This window comes from Chiloscyllium plagiosum, unplaced genomic scaffold, assembly GCF_037043375.1.
Source record: "Chiloscyllium plagiosum isolate Xiang-an unplaced genomic scaffold, Cpla_swu_hap1 HiC_scaffold_8, whole genome shotgun sequence".
In the NCBI taxonomy this organism is placed as follows: domain Eukaryota; kingdom Metazoa; phylum Chordata; class Chondrichthyes; order Orectolobiformes; family Hemiscylliidae; genus Chiloscyllium; species Chiloscyllium plagiosum.
The window spans coordinates 35,088,935-35,112,163 of record NW_028270146.1 but is presented as its reverse complement, the minus strand read 5'-3'; the positions used below and the strand labels follow the sequence as shown (position 1 = coordinate 35,112,163).

The 23,229-nt window shown below is 37.7% G+C and overlaps 1 protein-coding gene across 1 annotated transcript in view; it reads right to left on the bottom strand.

The window, feature by feature from the left end:
- The window catches only part of ppp2r5eb (protein phosphatase 2, regulatory subunit B', epsilon isoform b), a 90,531-nt gene that overhangs the window by 30,530 nt on the left and 36,772 nt on the right, over window positions 1–23,229 (bottom strand). The window contains exons 2-5 of the mRNA XM_043697219.2: window positions 15,259–15,455; window positions 10,311–10,412; window positions 2,626–2,718; window positions 1,290–1,420 (exon numbers count right to left, since the gene is read on the bottom strand). Coding sequence (XP_043553154.1) covers window positions 1,290–1,420; window positions 2,626–2,718; window positions 10,311–10,412; window positions 15,259–15,455 — 523 coding nt within the window. The remainder of the gene's footprint in view (window positions 1–1,289; window positions 1,421–2,625; window positions 2,719–10,310; window positions 10,413–15,258; window positions 15,456–23,229) is intronic.

Below are 23,229 nucleotides of genomic sequence, written 5' to 3'. Positions count from 1 at the left end.
AGATCCCTCAAAGTTGCCACTCAAATGGATAGCGTTTTTAAGAAAGCATATGGTGTTTTGGCTTTCATTAACAGGAGGATCAAGTTTAAGAGCCACGAGGTTTTGCTGCAGCTCTACAAGACCCTGGTGAGACTCCACTTGGAATATTGTGTCCAGTTCTGGTCGCCCTACTATAGGAAAGATGTGGAGGCTTTGGAGAGGGTACATTGGAGATTTACCAGGATGCTGTCTGGACTGGAAGGCTTGTCTTGAGGAGATGTTGACTAAGCTCAGATTTCTCTCTCTGAAGAGGAGGAGGAAGAGAGGTGACCTGATCGAGATGTACAAGGTAATGAGAAGCATGAATACAGTCGATAGTCAGAGAATTTTCCCAGGGCAGGATTGACTGCCATGAGAGATCAGTTTTAAGGTGTTGGGAGGAAGGTATAGAGGAGACATCAGAGGTAGGTTCTTTACGCAGAGTGTTGTAAGCGCATGGAATGCATTACCAGCGGTGGTGGTGGAAGCAGCAGAGTCATGAGGGACATTTAAGTGATTGCTGGACATGCACAGCAGTGAATTGGGAAGTGCGGAGGTTAGGTTATTTTATTTTATTTTAGATTAGGATTAATCCTCAGCACAACATCGTGGGCCATAGAAACGTACAGCACCGTACAGGCTCTATGTTTGAAGAAGAGCCAAGTGTGGAAATAATGGATACACTGGTAATGATTTGTCAAAAGGTCACCAGATTCAAAATTAGGAAATGTAACTTGACTATTCAAGAAAGGTGGGAGACAACATAAGGAAAAGGACCAGGAACAGGGCATTCAGCTATGAGCCTGCTCTGCCATTGCGGAGTATGGTACCTGTTCCAAATATGGCCTTAACCACTTTTAGAATTCAAGTTGACTAAATTTTAGCCCCAGATTGGAAAGAGCTTTGATGCAAACCCAGGAAGATGCCAGTTCCTTGTCCAATTAACCTTCATGAGAGCGGTGAGTCAGTTAAAACAAGGAATGATGCTAATCAGTCCCCATTTTCAGTGTTAATAGGCTGATAGGTTATTGGAAGCTTCAGTAAGCATATTGCAATTCCATTATGGCAAGCACATGGAGTGCATTCGCTACCCTATCCACTATGAGCAATGCACAAGGCAGACAACTTTGTTGAGGTAAAAGATTGACATAGATCTTAAAATTAGTGGAGTATTACTTGGCATCCTCATATTCACTTAACTTCTTTTCATCTACCCCCAACAAAATAACAGTTGAACATACCGCTTCAACTTTTAACACAATAACACTTACTGTAGAAAAATATTGTTAATTTGCTTCCGGATAAATGCTCTAAGTCCAAGAAACTTTCCATAAATTCTGTGTAAAACAGTCTTCAGGTAGTCTCGTTCTCGGGGGTCTTCACTGTTGAACAATTCCAAAAGCTGAAAATGACCAAAAATATAACTTCACCTTTCCCGTAAACCACTTGCCCAGTTTACAAGTTTTACTTAGTTTATTTGTAGTCACCAAACCTTCATTTCAACATTAGTTCAACTGTAATATAATGCAATCTTGCTTAGCTCCCAAGAAATGAGATTTCTGAGCAAGAGTAGAATTCTAACAATTTTGACCTAATCAAACATACAGGTCACAATAGGAACTAATCCCAATACATTACTAATAGAATATTGCAGTGACTGAAAGATCACAATATTCTAGTTAATTTTCAATTCAGTAGTCATCTCTTTAACACCTTTTACACACACACAAATGGCATTCTCTATAATCAAACACCGCTGTTCAAATATTTCATAACTTTTACATTAATTACTTAGTTCAATATAATGAGATTCTGGGCAGTGGGTTGACACAACTGGAGTGATCAGTAACAGCAGGAAATCTCGAAACCCAAAACGTGGCAGCATTTAAAGGCATGGAAATCTATTTTTGATGGAATAATCCACTTGACACCTGCCCCTAGAATGTGGGATTAAAGCAAAACATATAAAAAAGGGACAAAGTAAAGAATAAAACTTATTCCATAGTCAGTATAGCTGCATAAATGTCCTCACTTAGAAATTAAGGCCTGCATAAATTGTCTAGTGAATCTTCTACACTGAACAGTTTTCATATGCAATGGCACATAAGTCAATGAACATTAGTCTCCGCTACACAATTACTCTATCATCAGTAAATTTGTAACTAATCTTATTCACCCCATTACAAATTAAAAGATCCACACAAATCCGAAGTTTCTTCTGGGATTTCTCTGCAAATTTATCAAATGACAATTAGATGGAAATGTAAACACAAGACTTTTTGTGGGGACATGCAAGTTGCAATAAATTTTGAATCCAAAATATCAAATTGGAACAGATTAGATACATTTAGTGCAAAACCAATGAACTACAATTTCACAAAGCTTTAAAAGGGATATTAATAGCAAACCATTGGATATTGTTTGACGGAAGAGTGTTGCAAAAGGATATTCAAAATATCATTTCTACTCAAACTTAAATATATACACATTGCCAAAACAAACCGCTACTGTTCTATTGTTCCATACCTTAACTTTATGAATGATTGATTGCTAGAAAGTACAGGTAATATACAATTACTTATCTAATCAAAAAAAGTTCACACGCACCTGCAATACAAATTTCTGATCGACATATTTTTTGGCAATACTGGGTTGGAATTCTTGACTCTCCAAAAACCGAATGAAGAACTCATATACAAGCTGAAATAGATAAGTTAAATTACAAAAGGGTAAAAAAAAACATTCACTTCTAAATGCAAAAATACCAGAAAAAAAAAATCAATTTTGAAAGGGTCTGTTTTCAGCCATCATTTCTTGTTGATTTCACAAATTTCTCCCCACTCGCTAAAAGAATAAATGTTGGGTAAATTAAGTAGTGAAGGCATACACAAAAGAAAAGCTCAGTGGTTTAGCAAAAAAATGCAGCACATTGAGAAAGTGGAATTAATAGTTATGATTCAAAGTTAGTAATCTGTACATAAGAGCTAAAAAAAATTCAGTTCTGATGCCTTATGAGTAATGGAGAGGAGGGGAAACAGGAACTGAAACAGACTGTTGCTACAGCTTGGATTAATGTGGAATCAACCAGGTAAGCCTTCTGTGTGTGTGTGTGACCAACTTCCTGCACCATTACACTTCATCACAAATGTGTGAGTACTTAGATGACTTAAAATCACTTTGTGCCATTCCTTCTAAAATAAAAATCTCACTGCTTCAAATAGCAACAATCTCTTGCACACTAAAATGATTTCTATTTGACTTTTTCCAAGCTACAAAACTCTCCATCTATCTCAGCTATATATGCTAATCCAACTTCCTGTTTAGTTTACAGTCCAAAAAGGAAACTATATGGTTCCTTAAACATCACCACCCTTAAGGCAGACTACACACTGTTTTAAATGTATCACTTGTAAACATAACACACAATACAAAATAAAATCGCCCTCATACATTCCATTATGCAGAATTTCATCAATTTGTCATTTTCCTCTCAAACCCTTAACTATTTCAATTGATCATTTTGAGCATGCCTACTTTTACATCAACTTTTTCAGCAAAATGAACAATTTTTACTGTGAATCGTTGAATCAATAGAGGTTCACCAGAACAATTTTGCAGAGTCTTAAATTTCTCCATAAAGCTGGTGGATTACAGTCAGTATACATTAATGTTGTTCAGCAACTAGGTCAGGCACAGACTTGAAAATGCTTTGGAGCCAATAACTAACAAACATCTCCATTTCCACTATACAGTAGTACTTCCAATTTTGGTTAAATTTCTTAAAAATGTCTCTTTTGTTGATTCATTACCTGCAATAAGTCTGAATCTATCCCCAGTACACCAACATTAACTACTATTTTATTAATTCATTCTTGGCAAGAGTCATTATTAAACCAGCCAATTGTAATTCCCTAAACAGATCTTTTAATTGCTTTCGAAGTGTTACTTTATACTAATGACATCATTTTACAAAATTAAGCACTTTAGCTACAACTTGATTCACAAGTCTTCGGAACGCATTTTTAAACTGGAATAGCATGATCTTGACGTCGAATAATCATTTCGGTGTAACAAACACTAATATTTCTTTAGCTCTTGGTGTTAATGTTATTTACCAGTTCACCTTCAACAGATCGATCTTAGAAAGGAATGAAACACTGCCAAATCTAATTGAGAAATATAGTATGAATGCTTTTTTGTGACTGGCTAGGTTCAATCAGTTGATATTCAAAAATGTATTTAATCTTCTTTCCCACCAAAGCTTTACCAATAAGAATGTCATTTTATTGGTATTGATTCTGATAAACGTATATCATGCCTCACTTACATTGTACATCTTGGTGTACCTGTACAGATTACCTTGAATTTCCTCAGTAATCTTACTAGGTCTAAGTACAAAAATACTAATGTATAACTGCCCAATATTTCACTATTGTTAATCAGATTATGGGAGATTTACTTTGTGAACTATCTGCCTCTCCTATTTCACTCACTGACTTTGTCAACCTTCACTACTCTTACCACTTTACACACTTGTTTTGTCTCATCTTCCTCTCCAGCATGTTTAACATGTTTATGTGACAGATTCTTCTTTCTACAATCCAGAGCACCTACGAGATAAGTCACTTTGTAAATCTGCCTAACTATTTCACAAATAGGTTTCACAAGGTTCATCTTGCAATAGTAATTGCACTAATACTTGGTTTCCTTTTTACAGTGTTCCAGTTGCAGCATGTTTGTCCATTTTTTTCATTTTTGCCTGTGAACTTAAACCTTGGAGATAGTGAGAACTGGAGATGCTGATGAGTCAAAGCTGATAAAGAATGGAACTGGTAAAAGCACAGCAGGTCAGGCAGCATCAGAGGAGGAGAGTTGATTAGCAAGATTTGTAGCTCAGGTTGAGGTTTTGGATTTAGGTTTGCTCGCTGAGCTGATAGGTTGATTTCCAGACGTTTCATTATCTTACTAGGTAACATCTTCAGTGGACTTTCAAAGCAATGCTGAAACTTCCTGCTTTCTATTAATATGTTTGGGTTTCTTTGGGTTGGTGATGTCATTTCCTTTGATGTTCTTTCCTGTGGTGAAGTCACTTCCTGTTCCTTTTCTTAGGGGGTGGTAGATAGGGTCTAACTCTTTGTTGATAGAGTTCTGGTTGGAATGCCATGCTTCTAGGAATTCTTGTGCACGACTTTATTTGGCTTGTCCTAGGATGGATGTATTGTCCCAGTCGAAGTGGTGTCCTTCCTCATCCGTATGTGAGGATACTAGTGAGAGAGGGTCATTGGCTAGTTGGTGTTCATGTATCCTGGTGGCTAGTTTTCTGCCTGTTTGTCCAATGTATTGTTTGTTACAGTCCTTGCACATTATTTTGTAAATGATGTTAGTTTTGCTCATTGTCTGTATAGGGTCTTTCAAGTTCATTAGCTGACTACTCAGGTAGCTAGACTACTCAGACCCCTTGGCATCATGGTAGCCCACAAACCCACCAACACACTAAAACAGCAGCTAATGAACTTGAAAGACCCTATACAGGCAATGAGCAAAACTAACGTCATTTACAAAATACTGTAAGGACTGTAAAAAAAATACATTGGACAAACAGGCAGAAAACTAGCCACCAGGATACATGAACACCAACTAGCCACAAAAGACATGACCCCCTCTCACTAGTATCCTCACATACGGATGAGGAAGTACACCACTTCGACTGGGACAATACATCCATCCTAGGACAAGCCAAACAAAGACATGCACGAGAATTCCTAGAAACATGGCATTCCAACCAGAACTCTATCAACAAACAGAGTTAGACCCCATCTACCACCCCCGAAGAAAAGGCACAGGAAATGACTTCACCACAGGAAATAACATCACCAAAGGAAATGACATCACTAACCCAAAGAAACCCAAACATGTAAATAGAAAGCAGGAAGTTTCAGCATTGCTTTGCATAAAGTCCACTGAAGATGTTACCTAGTAAGATAATGAAACATCTGGAAATCAACCTATCAGCTCAGCAAGCAAACCTACATCCAAAAGGGGAGTTGATGTTTCAGGTCAGAACCTTTCACCAGTCCTCAAATGTTGATTCCCCTTCTCCTCTGATGCTGACTGACCTGCTGTGTTTTTTTCAGCTCCACAACTTCTTAAACACTCCCATGCTACTTTACACACTCCTGTCTCTCTGAAAACATGGGACATGTAATTCTCAATGTTTTGAGGATTTGTCTTTTTGCCTTATAAACAACGTTAAATTTTTTGCCATCTCTCATGATCACTTTGAACTATGTTCTCATGATCAGTTTTAATGGACCTCTTACTTCAGGACTATACATCAATTTAAATGAACTAAACCCAGTAGATTTAACTGGGGAGTCTTTTACAGCAAATTAAGAAATCTAACCCTTTTTTCAACCCTGTAAGTATGCAAAACAATTACCCTTCATGATCGTTGAGAGTCTGAAGATTTCTCTGAAGCCACCATGTTCATGAATGCACTTCAACTGTTTTATAGCCAACTTGCAAATTAAGTTTGTTTCCCAACTGTCTGATATATTGTGTGTTTTATAGAATTACATTACACCCAAATGGAGGCCTGACCTGGTAAAATTTCTGCTTACTGATGCATAGCTTTTTCAAATTCACATCTTGCCATAAAAACCTATTAACGCTACTCAATATCACATTATTAAATTTTACAGTACCACTATCAGGTGAACTGTCCATTGCTTATCTGGAAGAATATAAAAATGTTCCCACTCTTTCATCAGATCTCCATTTCTAATACAATACCACTCGATCTTAGTCCGCCTCTGCTTCAGTGTGAGCTGACTGAGTCAATTTATCTCTGAATCAGCTATTTTAACATCTTTTTGTGGTAATGCTTTGATGCCTGGTAATGAAATTTACTCAGTCGCTGTTGTGTATGATAATGAGAACAACAAATTCCTGAACAGAGTCAATACACTGCAGATGTTGGAGGTCTGAAACCAACAGTGCGAGAAACTCAGCAGGTTTGTCAGCATCTGCAGAGAGAATCAGGGTTAAACAGAGTTTAGTTCTGAAAAGTCAAACTTGAAACATTAATGCTGCTTCTCTCTACACAGATGCTGCTTGACCAGAAAAATACCAGAAACTGGTTGCAGTAAAACTGCTGTATCTTTAACCTCACTTGGATTTTGAGATTATGGGCAAAGCTATAAACTTCACTTCAGCCAGTCAATTTTGTCCACAGGGAATTTTTTTTTAAGCAACCCCTCCTTCCATTGTTCTGGAGAACAAGTCTCACTAATTGCATTTTGGGCAAGAGAACCAGGATATAACTTATCCTTTTTGCTTTCTTTGAATTCTCCAAAAGGAGAAATATGTCCTCTCCAGCAAAAACATCTTTAGCTCGTGCTCCTTAATAAAGCTACAGTTTAGTGGAATAATTTCAATGCAGAGAAGAAGAAACCTTTATCTCTAATTTTAGTCACCCCTGCTGCAATCACAGCAGTGTTGCTTCATCACTGTAGTTAAGCTACAATTTTATCTCTGGTATTTTCCATGCGAGTTTCTGATCAACCTCACTCCTATGAATCCCAAAAGGTCCTGTGGGCTTTCCATGCTACTTCCAGAATTCTGAATAAAGGCATCCTATTTTCTTACAGTGGAGGTTTGATTTAAACCTTTGATATTTACCATCAAAAATTAATCGGAGAACTTCATACTTGATATTTACTCCTAATACCCATAACCCACCTGTCAAAAATACTTTGCTTTAAACCTTTCAAATTTAATCTAGGTTGCCTAGACTACTCCCTCAAATTTCTAATGTTCTTTCTGCATGGTTCAGGAACTAGCACACACCCAGAAGTTAAAAATTACACACCACCAGGTTATCATCCAACAGGTTTAATTGGAAGCACACTAGCTTTCGGAGCGCCACTCCATCACCTGATGAAGGAGCGCGCTCCGAAAACTTGTGTGTTTCCAATTAAACCTGTTGGACAATAACCTGGTGTTGTGTGATTTTTAACTTTGTACACCCCAGTCCAACACCGGCATCTCCAAATGACACACCCAGAATACCTCTTTTTAAAAATATGTTGCATAACCCTTAAAAAATCTCCTTCAACGGCGATGCATACTTTTTATATGCTTGATCAGTCAACTTGCTTGGCATGGGTAATGTCCTGTTTTCCTCTGGCCACTTCAATTGTTCCACTATTTCCTCAAATGAAAAAGAATGCCTCCATGTTTTTAACCCCCTCATTGTCGGTCTGAAACAAATTTAAACAATCTTTACTCAACTCTGAATTGTGACTAGGCTTTGTCAGCATATAAAATCTTTTCTTTCAATTGTTTTTTGTATCGTGATTCATTATCTATTTTCCTTTTCTCTCTCCGGAATCTCTAGTTTGAGCCTCTTAAATTTTTTTTTGCACCTTTTCCTTTCTTTGAATTGCTCACTTTTATTCTCCTCTTTCTGAAGATCTTCAAGTTTATTCATTTCCAGCTCTTGCTCTTTCATTTCAATGTTCCTTCTCCTTGAGCTTATGCTGTTTCAATTCTCTTTGCAAGCTGCTCTAACTATAATTGAATCTTTGTTAACTCAAGTGACTGACTATATACATCCTCCTTCCTGTATTTCCACCAGTCTAGATCATTTGCCAACATTTCACTCACTGTTGCCTTCTTGGCACTGGAAGGCAATTCTATTTCTGTTGTGGTTCTGTTCGCCGAGCTGGAAGTTTTTGTTGCAAACGTTTCGTCCCCTGGCTAGGCGACATCATCAGTGCTTGGGAGCCTCCTGCGAAGCGCTTCTTTGATGTTTCCTCCGGTGTTTATAGTGGTCTGTCCCTGCCGCTTCCAGTTGTCAGTTTCAGCTGTCCGCTGTAGTGGTTGGTATATCCACAAACTCCATCAACAAACACATCGACCTGGACCCAATATACCAACCACTACAGCGGACAGCTGAAACTGACAACCGGAAGCGGCAGGGACAGACCACTATAAACACCGGAGGAAACATCAAAGAAGCGCTTCGCAGGAGGCTCCCAAGCACCGATGATGTCGCCTAGCCAGGGGACGAAACGTTTGCAACAAAAACTTCCAGCTCGGCGAACAGAACCACAACAACGAGCACCAGAGCTACAAATCTTCGCACAAACTTTGAATTCTATTTCTGATTTATATGTTCATTACATCTGTCTGGCTTTTGTTACTTCCTTTATATTTATCACTGATACCTCTTCCAGCAGGACGGTTTAAGCTATCTTCAATGCCATCTTGAGTATAAGAAACCTGGCATCTGTCCTTTTATCCATTACCAATTACCTTTACTCAAAATCCAATCTGCACTCATTCAAATACCCAGCAGCAAGACTCCCAAACTATTTTTACAACTGAGCTGGGAACAGTTTACTGATAGACATGCCCCACGGTTTGACAAACCATGGACAAACATACAAAACAAAATCTCAATTCGACCACTAAGATGATAATTTTGCTGGTCTGACTGCTATGCAGGACAAAGGAAATTTATACCAGGTTATATCATTGACAGAATATATTGGAACACATTTAACAGTGGCAGAGAAAAGCAAGGATTTCTAATCTAATACTTTTTAAAAATTTAAACCATACTCCTCCAAAAGACCCAAATACACACAGTCATGATTAAGACAGATAGTTTAATACACATTACAGATGAACAGAGAATATAGACAGGGTAAGGCAAAATACAAAGTCTAGTTTTCATGGGCAAATTAAAATCTTTTACACAGCTATTTGCGGCACTGATAACACAATGCTACCAGTAAGGCAATGGTCATTCTTCACTGATTGCTGATCTGCCAAACAGAGGTCTTTTGTTAGATTAAAACAAAGACTTCTTTCTTGGGTTTTTGGTCAATTCCCTCACACTGGGAAAAGAGGAGAGATGCTTTCAGTTCATCGCCTCTGGTGGACTTCAGCTGCTCAACAGGACAGCTTCGCAGCAAAACTGCAGCTCGACCAATCTGACGGCCGTTGTTAGGCCATTGGTTCTTTCACATAAACCCCTGTGCCACACTGTCTCAAAGAAACAACCTCACTGCTTCAAAAAATTATGTCTGCCATAGCTAAAAATGTGCACCGCTTGATTTTTCCAAGTTGCAAAACTCTCCTGCTTTCTCAGGTATGCACAAGGCCAACTTCCATTTCAGGTTACTGTCCAAATGTGATCTATTATAATATTACAGATTACCAAAATGCTTTAATAAGTAAAGCATATTAACCAGCTATTTTACTTCTGAGCATGCAATGTTCACCTGTAAATGAGGCCAGGCTGCTTCAAGCACTGGTTCATCTTCTTCTGGATCAAACTCTGAAGATTCTGAAGGTGGAAGGGTCCTAAATATATTGAAAGAAACCTATAACAAGATAGAGTACAAAATTAAATGCTGAATTGTCTCCTTCCAAACCCATCCAATGCACTCGGATTAAGAGTTATGTATTGACAACATGCTGTGCAACTATTTCAATAAGTTCCTCAAAATTCCATGTAATACAGGGAAAATGAATGGTGCATTGAAAATCACAGCCAACAGAAAATCATGGAAAGAATTCATGAGACAGTTCAACTGTTGAGAATAAAGTACTTGTGGGAAACTCAGCGAATACCAAGTATAAACCCATATTTAGATATTCATTGTTTTTCTGACAGTTTTATGTCAGGTTTTTCTGATCAAATATATCTGATTTACTCATAGCGCTTGGATTGAAGTGCCTAGGTAGACTGCAACCAGGTAGATGTATTAATGCATAAAATGGGTGTACCATTACATAGTGCATTGCCATCCTTCACCCTCAACAACAAGCAATTTTCATGCTAAACAGTACATGTCTCTCAAGAAAGAGAAAATATAAAAAGAAAACAAAGAAATGTAGATTGTCTAAAGAAAATTTTGGATGAAAGTAAAAAATGAACTAGAGATGCCGAGATGAAGACAAGATCAGTTTGGATGCTATCAACTGGATGCACTATATCAATCTTCCCAGGATTCTTTGGGAGTGTCTTTCAAACCCATGGCTTCTATCACCCAGAAAAACAGGTCAGCTGGTGCATAGATACAGCATCACTTTTAAGTGACACAATTCCCCATCCTGGACATTTATTATAAGCCTTCACAAGCACAAAGTCAAAATTCTTCAACCCAATCCGACACCTTTGTGAAAGCACCCTCACTACGTGAACTGCAATGGTTCAACAAAGGGTTTTACCATCATCTTCTCAAATGCAGTTAGGAATGGCTTTTAAGTGTTGGTCTTGCTGGTGATGCGAAAATTAAGTATAAGTAATTTTCAAATATTGTAATCATCCAACAACATTCACCGCTGCATGTGGAAATAATACTCAAGTGAAATAGTGCAGCTCACTTGATCATGGGATACAAATAGTGAAAAACTAGTATAACAGGATTGGAAATGCACAATGGTGTTGATCAAAATATGTGACACAGAAGACAACTTTTAGACTGCTTATTTAAGTCAAAGCTACATTAACACTAAAGGAATACTGTTAAATGGGACTAGATTAATTTAGGATCTCTGGGTGACATTGTCAAGTTGGACCAAGGGTCTGTTTCGGTGCTCTATAACCATGACTGAGTTCACTACTTCACTTCTAATGCATGCCAGAGGTAATCTCCTTAGCTTTGTACACACCAGCATTATACACCAGAATTTTGAAGACAATCGAACAGTTTCATACAAAATAAAAAATTAACTTTTAGAACACTGTTAAAGATCCACTCCAAAAGACTTCAATCTATTACTGCAAATTTAAAATTACCTTCTCCAGAAATGTGTGTTGAGCAATTTAAAAAACACAATGTGTTCACTACAATTTGAATTAACATATAAAGCAATAGCAGCAAACATTTGTCATTTGATTTGTTTTCTCACTGTGTAGATCAAACCATGTAAATATTTAGCCAGATAGGTAGTGGGTGGGCTGCGACTCCTAATGTAAATAAACAAAGCAAATGTATCAATGCTCTAGAATTCTGTACCTGAGGTTTTTGATCTTTAAAGGTATACATGTACTTCAAATAGTTACAATCTTCTAGTTCACTGCTACTTTTTATTTACTATCAAGTAAATTTATGCAGCTTAAGTAGTAACAAAAATAAACTCATGCTCAGACTGACAACTCAAAAAAGAACTTTGCATTTCTAAACCAGAGAATGACTTCAACCAGGAATTAAAAAGCATTCCAAAAAAAAACTTTCAAAAAAGTCATTTTATAAACTTAACCACTTTGTCTACGTAAAAGCACCACGAGTGTGGTACCAACATAAATGGACCATGACCAAATTGGTTCAAATCCCTATCTACATTCAATTAACTAATTTGGTTCAAATGCCTGGATTAGACAGAGTAAAGAGTAATCAAAATTCTTATTCCTATTGATATTCAATTGACTCCATTGAAAATGTATATATGAAGACCAGGAGATCAACTGAAATGCCCGCCATGGAAATCGATTCCCAACAGTTACTGTTTGGGAGTATTCCCGGAGAACCACGGCTTAGGACAGGTTACGGGAGAGCTGCAGGCATTCGTGCAGTCATGTCAAAGCACTTTCAGGATAAGTTTAAAAAAAATTAAGCAACGCTATCCCCTCAGCAACATATTATACAATAGAGCAAAGTGGCAATTGACTAAAAACTTAAACTTATTTGTTCTTTCAACGTTGGAAAACATATGAAAGTATTTTACAGGGAGTTAAACCTGTCAAAATTTGTCACTGAGCCAAAGGAAACATTGGGGCAAGATACTAAAAGCTTAACCAAAAGGTGGTCTTACAAGAGGGGGAAAAAGGTGAATGCCAAGAGAAGAGTTATCCAGTGACAACGGCCTATATGATTGCAGGTATGGGCATCAGTGGTGTGACAAAATCCTTGAGTTGGAGTTGGTAATAAAGAACAACAGGAAGAGTTTCAATTTCATGGAAAATTGGCAGTATCGAGGTAGAAAAGAAGGGGGATTTTGAACAAGAGAATTATAGCTAAAATTGAGACATTTATGTATGTCAGTTTATGCCAGAGTGATAAACCAGGAAACTCAGTCCATTTCAGGATAATGAGCGCAGAGTAATGAGTCCATTTATAAAAGGCAATCGCATGAGTCACACCTAAAAGAGCAATTAAATAACTGAGTCTGTATGTAACAAAAGCATAGTTTAGAGTTCCAGGAGCAGGTATGTTGAGCTGGAATGGAGATAAGTGAGCTTATGGAGATGAAGTCTTTGCAGTGGAACAAGAGCTTTTGACAGAAGATGTAGCTCAAGATCAGTTCCTGCCAAAGTTTAGTTGTAGAAAATTGCAACTCATACAGGACTATCAGATAAGAAAGCTGACAACACTAAGAAGTGGAGTCAAGAATACAGTTGCAAGGTAGAGTTGGGTGCCATTGCACCAGTGGAACTGGGCATCAATTTTACTGTCACCCACAAACTTAAGGATGAAAAATGAAGGACCAATGATAGGGTACTGAAAATCTATCAGTCAATGGTCACTTACTTTCCCCAATCTACTTTAACAATCAATCCATCCATATTCCCTATGAGGTGCATGACGAAAGCTGTCTAATGCATTATTACTTTTAGAAGGTTACTTCTGATAAAGTTTAATTAAATAAATTTGGAGATGTGACCTAAATACATCAGTTCCAAGAAAGCATGTGACAGTAGTGTCATACCTGAGAGAACACTTGCAGCATTAAATGGATAAAATATTGTTGGGGCGACAAATGGTGGAGTATTAAACACATTAGTTTAAGGCAATTAATTTAGTTTCAACTTTAGAACAGAAGGTTCAAAGTTTTAATTCAGAATAACCTAGAGTTGAATTCAGAATTTAGGGGTGAAATCAAATCAGCTTAAGGGCACCATTCACCTCAGCAGAAATGGTTTATAATCTGCAGAGCTATGAGAATTTGGACAGAACTCTTCAAATTGCTGCAACAGAAAGGTTTTGGACATCAGAGCTTAGAAGGGTTCATGGCAACAGACTCAAAGAAATACAGTCAAATATAGAAAGAAATCCATGCCCCCCCCCCCCCCCCCCCCCTCCCGCGAACCCTTATGAATGATGAAACTCGCAAGTACAAAGTTCATTAAAGATAGGATGAAATGGTTAAAAATATCGCAGATGTGATTTTTTTTCCACAGGTATTGATTTTTGTTATTAACTTATTGGCATGGATAGGCTAATTCATGATTTCACTGATACTGAGGATTTACTGTAGTAAGAAAATGGTCTTAACAGTTCAAGGGAAAGAAACTGGTAAGTGTCAATTAACCAATGATTTAAAAAAGCTGAGAAAGGAGAGTTATTTCTCTGGAACTCAGTGAAAAACAGTGCAATGGGGAACAAGTTGAAATTTTTGATTTGATGTTTTGCCAAGATTTTTGTAAATAACTGATATAATTATACATCAGAAAGAATGAAAAAAGTTTATTTACAAAAATAAAGTTATGTTCTGATATTTAAGTAAATTACTTTATAAATCCTTGATAGAGAAATCAAGTTGCAAGATTTTTTTTTGGGGGGGGGGGGGGGGGGGGCAGTGAGAGGTGGCCAGAGGGATTAACTAGATTTCTTCAAAAAGCAGTGCAGACTCAGCAGGCTGAATGGCTTCTTCAGTGCTCCATTACTCTGAGAAGATGCTGGAGGTGGGAATGTCATCTCGTTAAGGTAGCAAATTAGTAAACCTCTTGTACACCACATACATTCAAGTTTGTGCTCCTTAGATTTAAGGGAGCCAAAACAGTGGGTAGAAGATGAATTTAAGGGTTTTACTGGAGTTGAAGGTATCAAACACGGAAGTAATGGAGAAATTGAATTGATTTGACAGTTGTAGATGTATTGTAGCAAATGGAGAGCCAAAAACGAGTTAGACAATTTAAAACTCCCAACTTTAAGAAACTATGTAGAAAAACATCCCATTGCACATCCCAGGTAAAGGTAAAGATCGTACCAAGGTAAAAGGTAAGATCTGGAGGGCTAACCAAAAACTTGGTTAAAGAAATCTTGTAAGGATACCGCCAAGGAAGGAGAAGCATCAGACAGATCAGGAAGGGTATTTCAGAGTAGGTCCTTTATGGCGGGTGTCATGCCAACAATGGTAAGGAAAAGAGAGGACAAGATGCAGGAGAGGTTAAACTCAAAAGAAAACAGATAGGTCATGACGGTTTGTAGGGCAAGCATTTACCATTTTAACTACTTCAGGGTATGTCTGTTCTGTCAAGATTCCTCGACCTACTGCAACATAGTCCACCAGTTCACTAAGGGTAGAGCGCTTGTACTCCTTCATTTTAAGATCTGATAATGAATCCATGAAGTCAAATACAACGCAGCACTGATGCAATTTCTTCTGGAAGAGCAGTGCCTTTTCAGTCGTGGAAACGTCTGGAAGAGGGGTGAGAAACAAACTAAATTTAGAATGAGTGGTTATTAGCAATTTGCCCAGTTGAGCGCACTAATATTTTCATTTTTGAACAGCTTGAATTTCAAAACAATTTTTATTAGTGCAAGCATGTTAGCATCCTAATCAAACAAATCAGAAAAGAAATTCAGTAAGATAATTCTAGGGTGGTATACCAGTTAGCTCAGTCAAATACTGAGTGTATCTGAACCTTGTACCTACAGAGCAAAAAAATAAGTCTATGAACATCCAGCTTACTTCCACTGTTCAAAATTAACATGCTCTCTTCAGTCTCCCTTCCCCACCAAAAGGTGGGCTTAAATTCTATGTTAAAATTCACAAGCTTTACTCAAAACATTTAATAGTGGGACTACAAGTAACATTCTAAAGTAATGTTTCCCAAAAACCAGTTCCCTGTGATATTCTATTAACTGCTTTATCCTCTGCCATACAATAGGTAAAGTCTTTTCCCTGGGGTGACGGAATCCAGAACTAGATGGGGATAGGTTTAGGGTGAGAGGGGAAAGATATAAAGGAGACCTAGGGGGCAACTTTTTCCACAGAGGGTGGTGTGGGTATGGAGTGGGCTGCCAGAGGAAGTGGTGGAGGCTGGTACAATTGCAACATTTAAGAGGCATTTGGATGGGTATATGAATAGGGTTTGGAGGGATATGGGCCAGGTGGGACTAGATTGGGTTGGGATATCTGGTCGGCATGGATGGCTTGGACCGAAGAGTCAGTTTCCATGCTGTACATCTCTATGACTCTGACTCTGACTCTGTATGGAACTCAAACAAAATGTATACAGATGTTATTTCAACATTCAGTCATAAGAGGGCAGACATGACAACATAAAATGATGATTAGCAATGCCTTTCAAGTTAGGTGTTGTCAAATCCAAGTTGTTTTGAATCTAAAAGAAAATGACAAGCAACCCAATATGGCCTCTGCCACTGACCGGAACAATTCTTGTATTTTGATTTCTTTACCTTCTATATTATTTCATTCAGCTTCAATACTTTGATTTCAATGAAACACCATAGTACACAAGTTTTTTTTTAATTCACTACACAACTGGAACTGGAGAAAATTCCCCACTAATCAACTTAAAATTTTCTCTCTCCAAATCATATTAGCATCTGTGAATCATACATTTACCAATGTCTAGAGCTAAACATACTTACTTTTGATTTCCCAGGGTAGACAGCACCCAGGCTACTACCTGCTCATGTTCTCTGTTGATAGTATTGAAGAATTCCACCTGGGCCACAATGTAGCAGCTCTCTGGGCTGCTACCCCAGTGAATTGAGAAGTGAACAAGGAGTGACAAGTGGGCTTATTTCACAACTGTAATGCTCAAACATTGTAGTACCTTATGCTACACTTGGTTTTAAATAGTAAGCCTTACAAGGCATTTTGTCATAAGCTTAACAATAGTTATGAAATACTAATATATTAGTTAAAATTATTTGTTGACCCTTCCAATTATTTTAAAACCAAATTCAGCCTGGATGTAACAAGTCCTAGTGGTTTTGACATAAGGTCAGGAGTACTCTTGCTCCTGCCAGCTCTGTATACAAAATTGAAGTTGTTGATTGCAGCCTTCAATAGCTTCTCGAAAGTCACATGCAGGTTTTTCAGTACTGGCGTATTTCACAGCAACCCAATATTGTGGAGGGCTTCAAATAGATGTTAACTTAGCATATTGCAATAAATCTAGTAAGACTTATTACCCATTTTATGCACTGATCTTGGATGCCTACATTAATATGATGGGTGTTGTAATGAAATTTCTTGCCATGTAGCACCATTCCAGTCAAAGCTCTAAGCCATAAATGCAGACATTTTGAAAGTGAGATTATCACCGCTAAACAAGAGGATTTGGGTAGCAGAGCCCAAATTTACTATATCTGTGAATTATTTAAACATTGATACTCATTATTCCAAACATATAGCAAAACAGACAAGCAGTGAAATTCTACACAAATTGCACTGCTATCTAATGTAAGTCTCCACAATTACCTGCTGCTTGAAAGATTACCCCACTGTGCACTTGACCAACAAACAATGAGATCCATTTCCCCGCCATCATCTTTTTAAACTCTGAGTACAGACCCAGATTCTTCAACTGCTCATCATATAAGCCCTTCATCCCAGGATTATTCTTGGAAACTTCCTGTGCGCTGCCTCAGAGTCTAGAACATCCTCCCTTAGTCTGGGTACATTATCAATATTGCAAACCATTCTTTTCACCATACATCCTATAAGATGCAACCAATAGCAACAAATGTTTACAATTAAATGATATGTATTGTACACAAGCTTCAGTAACATTTCTGAACCTTTAATTACATGCAATGAAACTACAACTTAATCCCATGTTGTTCTAAAATCAGTGAGTGCCTGTTGTTATCATACAAAGAACTCTATAAAAGCTTTTTTAAACAGCTGAGGTAAAACACCCAACCTTCCCTTGTTAGTCAAAGTTAATAACTAGGTGCTTAATCTGTGAGCATTAATGAGGATTATATATGGTTTTACGTTCATTATATAAAAGAGGGGGCTGGAATAAAGATGGCTAAGCTACAGTATTAAACAGAATATTCACAATGTAATCACTGATCTTGACAGAGTTCATGGATTTCAGCCAAAACATTGGCAAAACATCAATCAGCACTTTTACACTTCCCTGCTATCGTTGAAGAAATATCATTTGATAAGACAAATAGCAAGCTGAAAAAATTACAGCAGACAGAATTTATCATGAGAGGGAATTTGAACTCAAGAAATACAATTTGGCATATTAATAAAAGCAATCAGATGTTGTGGGAGAGCAATGGGATTTAAAAACAAAAATCAAATTGCTGGAAAAACTCAGATTTGGCAGCATTTATGGAGAGAAAACAGTTTATATTTCAGGTCCAGTGACCCTCCTTCAGAACGGTTCTGAAAGTGCATAATAAAATATGGCAGAGTCAGCTCAGCTCTGTCAAGAGGAAGTCATGCCTGACAAATCTGTTTGAATTTTGAGAGGTAATGAGCAAGTTAGACAAAGGACAGCTATTGGACATGATCTATTTGGATTCACAGAAGGTCTTTGACAAGATGCTGCATGAGAGGCTTCTAAAATAAGAGCTCACAGCATTAGGGGCAAGGAACTGGAATGGATAGAGGACTGGGCTTCTTGCAGACAGCCAGAAATAAAAGGGATCTTTTTTCAGGATTGCACCTAATGACCAGTGGAGTTCCACAGGGATCAGTGTTGAGACCACAGCTATTTACGTTACACATTAATGATCTGGATGAAGGAACTGAGGGCATTGTTGCTAAGTTCGTAGGAGACACTAAGATAGGAGGAAGAGGAGAGGCTGCAGAAGGCCTCAGGCATGCTGGATGAGTGGGCAAAGAACTGGCAGATGACATACAAGTGTGGCAAAGTAAGAGGTTATACATTTTGGTAAGATGATGTGTAGACTATTTTCTAAATGGGGAAAGATTTCATAAATCTCAAGTGCAAAGGGACTTGGGAGTCCTAGTTCAGAACTTTCTTACAGTTAACATGCAGGTTCAGTTGGTGCTGAGGAAGGCAAAGGCAATGTGCATGCATTTCAAGACAGCTAGAAAATAAGAGCAGAGATGTACGGCTGAGGCTGCAGATGGTTTGGGTCAGACTGTATTTGGAATATTGTGAGCAGTATTGGGCCCCAGTCGAAGGGAGGATGTTCTAGACTCGGAGGCAGCTCACAGGAAGTTTCCAAGAATAATCCTGGGATGAAGGGCTTATATGATGAGCGGTTGAAGAATCTGGGTCTGTACTCAGTTCAAAAAGATGATGGGGGGAAATGGATCTCATTGAAGGTGAGAATACGGAGAGATCTGGATGGAGTGGACAGGGAGAAAATATACTTTTACTAGAAGAAGATATTAGGACCCAGGGTGAAGGGATGACCCTTTAGAACTGCAATGAGGAGGAATTTCTTCAGCCAGACAATGGAACTCATTGCCACAGAGGACACTGGAGGCCAAATTGTTGAGCGTATTTAAAACAGAGATAAATCGATTCTTGCTTAGTAAGGGTTACAGGGAGAAGGCAGAAGAATGGTGTTGAGAAACATATCAGCTATGATTGAATGGCAGACCAACCTGATGGGCTGAATGGCCTATTTCTGCTACTCTACCTTATGGTATTGAGAGATACTGATTTGTCTACTTTTCCTACACATCAGTGCTGGAGAGTTGGTGGCCAAGAATGCTAGAGGACAAAAAAAAGAGAGAAAATTCCTCAAATAAAAACATTGCTCCATAAAGAAACAAACTGCTCAGTGATCATTAAATTTCTGCATCACCTTAACAACCCAAGTTTGATCTAGGTTCTATATTGCGAATTAACTCCAGCCTTGCATGTGAATATGGAAGAACTCATTCAGCCCCTCAAACCTTCTGTCATTTAATTTGACAGTAGTACTCTGCTAAGTAGCCACTGAATTCCTAAAATAGAGAGTGAAGAGAAAAGCTGGTTCACTTCTATTGAAATGCAAATGTATAAATGGTAGGTAACAACTGAAAAAAGCTAGACTCTAATCAAATGGCCTGCCATAACAAAACAGTCAAGAATCATAGTTGAAGGTACTGTATCGTAAACAGATGTGGATTGCAGAGGAAGAAAACAAACTGGGAAGGAAATTGAAGCAAGGTTAAAATTTCTTCAGAAATATGAGTGTAACTCAATTTCTATATTCAACTGTGCCATTGACATTCAAATTATGCATAGTTACCCAAAAATTCTAATATGTAATTTGAACATTAAATCATAATTTGTTCTGCTCTGAATGGAAGATAAAAATTAAACATTGAGTTTATCAATAAACTCAGTTTTACTGATTTCAATGCATAAAAAAGTTGAAGAAACAGCTGCCAAACAAGTAATTACTGAGCACAGTACAACCATACTTCATTGCATATGACGACTCATTCACAGCTTATAACTGCAGCTGCTTAGTTTATCTACAAGAGACTTTTCTCAGAGATAATTATGTCCAGTTAACATGTCTTTCTACTCTATAGATTGGATGGAGGCTAACCAAACAAGTGATTTAACTGAAAGAAACCCAAAATTTTATCAGAAATCAAATCCACTTCAAATGTTTTATTTCAGGCTGTAGAATCAGAAACATGTTTAAAGCTGCATATGTTTGAAATGGTTTATGTATTTAAATTCTCAAATTTACATACGAATACGCATTGAGACCTACCAAATTAATATAGTAGAGCCAACAAACACATCCTGACAAACTCCAATGAATCTGCCCATGACTATTACACTGTACTACTGTACTTCTCACAACTTAGAGAAATCAATGCATTTTGACATTTTCCATACTTAAAATCATATCCTCTTCAAAATAAAAGTAACTTGCCAACAAAAGGAGAAGGTCAAAAAATTAAGCACTTCTAAAAGTGATTATACAATGGATTTTTTCTGCACAGTGAAAGTGCAAGTGATTGATGTACCAGCACAGGAATGTACTCGAATATCGCTAACTGTGGACTTGCCTGATCACAACCTGTCATTACCACAGTAGGTTACCATTAGCCACTTAAGGGACTCATTTTATAATTGAATGGTTTACTCCGGAACAGCAGCTGGTAGGAAGAAAATGTTTGAAGATTAATTGTGCAAGCTTCCATCTTGTTTGTTTGGTTAATGGATTTGAAAAAAATAGGTTATTTAAACTTATAGGAAGATGAAATGAAAAGTCATAATCAAATAGTGATTAAAATAGGATAAGCATTTCTTTATTCACTTACTCAAAAACTAAAGAACTTGTTCTGTAATAAGCAGAATCAAGCCACGTAATTTTACACTCATTGTGGACAGTCATCATCATCCCATTCAGTTTCACTCAAATTTGATTCAGGGTTTTATAAAATAGCAAATGGAAAGTGCCAACCCAAACTACCCATGTGATTTCTTCTGCGTTTTTATTGTTCTCTGCTCCAATCTCAGACTCCACACCAGCACCAAGTAGAATGAGGCAATGTTGCAATTACTCAAAACAAACAGGATATCAAACCAGAAAACAAAAGTACAAATTCCTGCAACGATGAAAACTAAAACACAAAAATACTGCAAATGTGCAGCATTTCATTCAATATCTGTATTGCTAACCTATGACAATCTAACCGTCTAGCTGAACTTTTCACTTTTGTTGTAATCCTACTTAGTACTAGATGAAAATGGCAATGGGTTAACTAATTCCATTTTTAGGCAAAAGTGAGGACTGCAGATGTTGGAGATCAGAGCGGTGCTGGAAAAGCACAGCAGGTCAGGCAGCATCCAAGGAGCAGGAAAATCAACGTTTTGGGCAAAAGCCCTTCATCAGGAATGAAGGAGTGGTGCTTTTCCAGCACCACTCTAATCTAGATTCTGATTACATTTTTACTTTAGTACATACTAGCAGTGCAAGTATAATTTGGCTTAACTTCTGCACTGACCATCACCCCTATCCAATATGGCCTATAAGTGACTCCAACTCTAGATAATGTGGATGACTAAGGTGTTCTCAGGACAACATGAGACAGACAAGTAGCATTGATTTTAGATAGATCACCTACATCAAAACAAATTAAGAAAAGAATTGCAATGTACTTCCAGATAGGAGAGTGGAAGCATAAACTGTCATAGTTTGTGAAAGGGTGGATGCTGTAGTTGGAACAGATTCTTAACAGATTGTCTTCTAGAAGGCAAACAGCCTTCCATCAGGTACATAGCATCTCATCAAGTGAAGCATATTCAATAGCACCAAAAATTGCTAAATTACAAGAACTCAAAATAGAGCTGTACATTGCTGCATCAAACTTGGAAATATATAAGCCTTGACTTGGGAAAAAAAAAATTAAAAATAAATCGATTGATATAAAATTCTACTTCACATGGTTCTCACCAGTCAAGCAAATCTTTCCAGGATAGTTCTGGTCAGAGTGAACACCACACAAGCCATTTGTGGAAACAAAATCCCTCCTTCATATTTAGAACTGACTCAATTATAAAACCACAAGACATAGGAGGAAAAAAATTAGTCCACTTGGCCCATCGAGTCCTCTCCACATACAATCATGACTGACAATTATGTTCTGAAGAGTCACCGGACTCAAAACATTAACTCTGCTTTCTTTGCACAGATGCTGCCAGACTTGCCGGGATTTTCCAACGATTTGTTTTTGTTTCAGATTTCCACCATCTGCAGTTCTTAGCTTTATTATACTCCATTATGCAATGTGGTAGTACTATTATTGGCAATGGAATAGCTTGTATAAACTGGGCATTAATGAGAAGCTGAGAGCAGCAATAGAATCCATAACGTCATGGTCTGATATATCCCTCACTCTACCATTACTATCTAGCCAGGTGATCAACACAGGTTCATTGAATGGTATAGCAGAGTATGCTATGTGAATATCTCAGTGAGATGCCAACCTGGTGAATTTGCAACACAGAACCATATGCTGAACAGTAAAAGGGCTTGTTGTGGACAGACCAGCAAGGCCATTAAGCCCCTTGAAACTGCTCCATTCTATATCATGGCTCATCTTATTGTAATATCTAATCCATATTCCCAAGTTACCCCTTGCTCAATAAGAATCACTCGCTACCTTAAAAATATTCATAGGCTGCGGTGCCACCACTTTTTCGGGAAGAGTTCCGAAGTTTCACGAGTGTCAGGGATGAATAAAAAAGTTGGCCAATCTGTTTTAAAT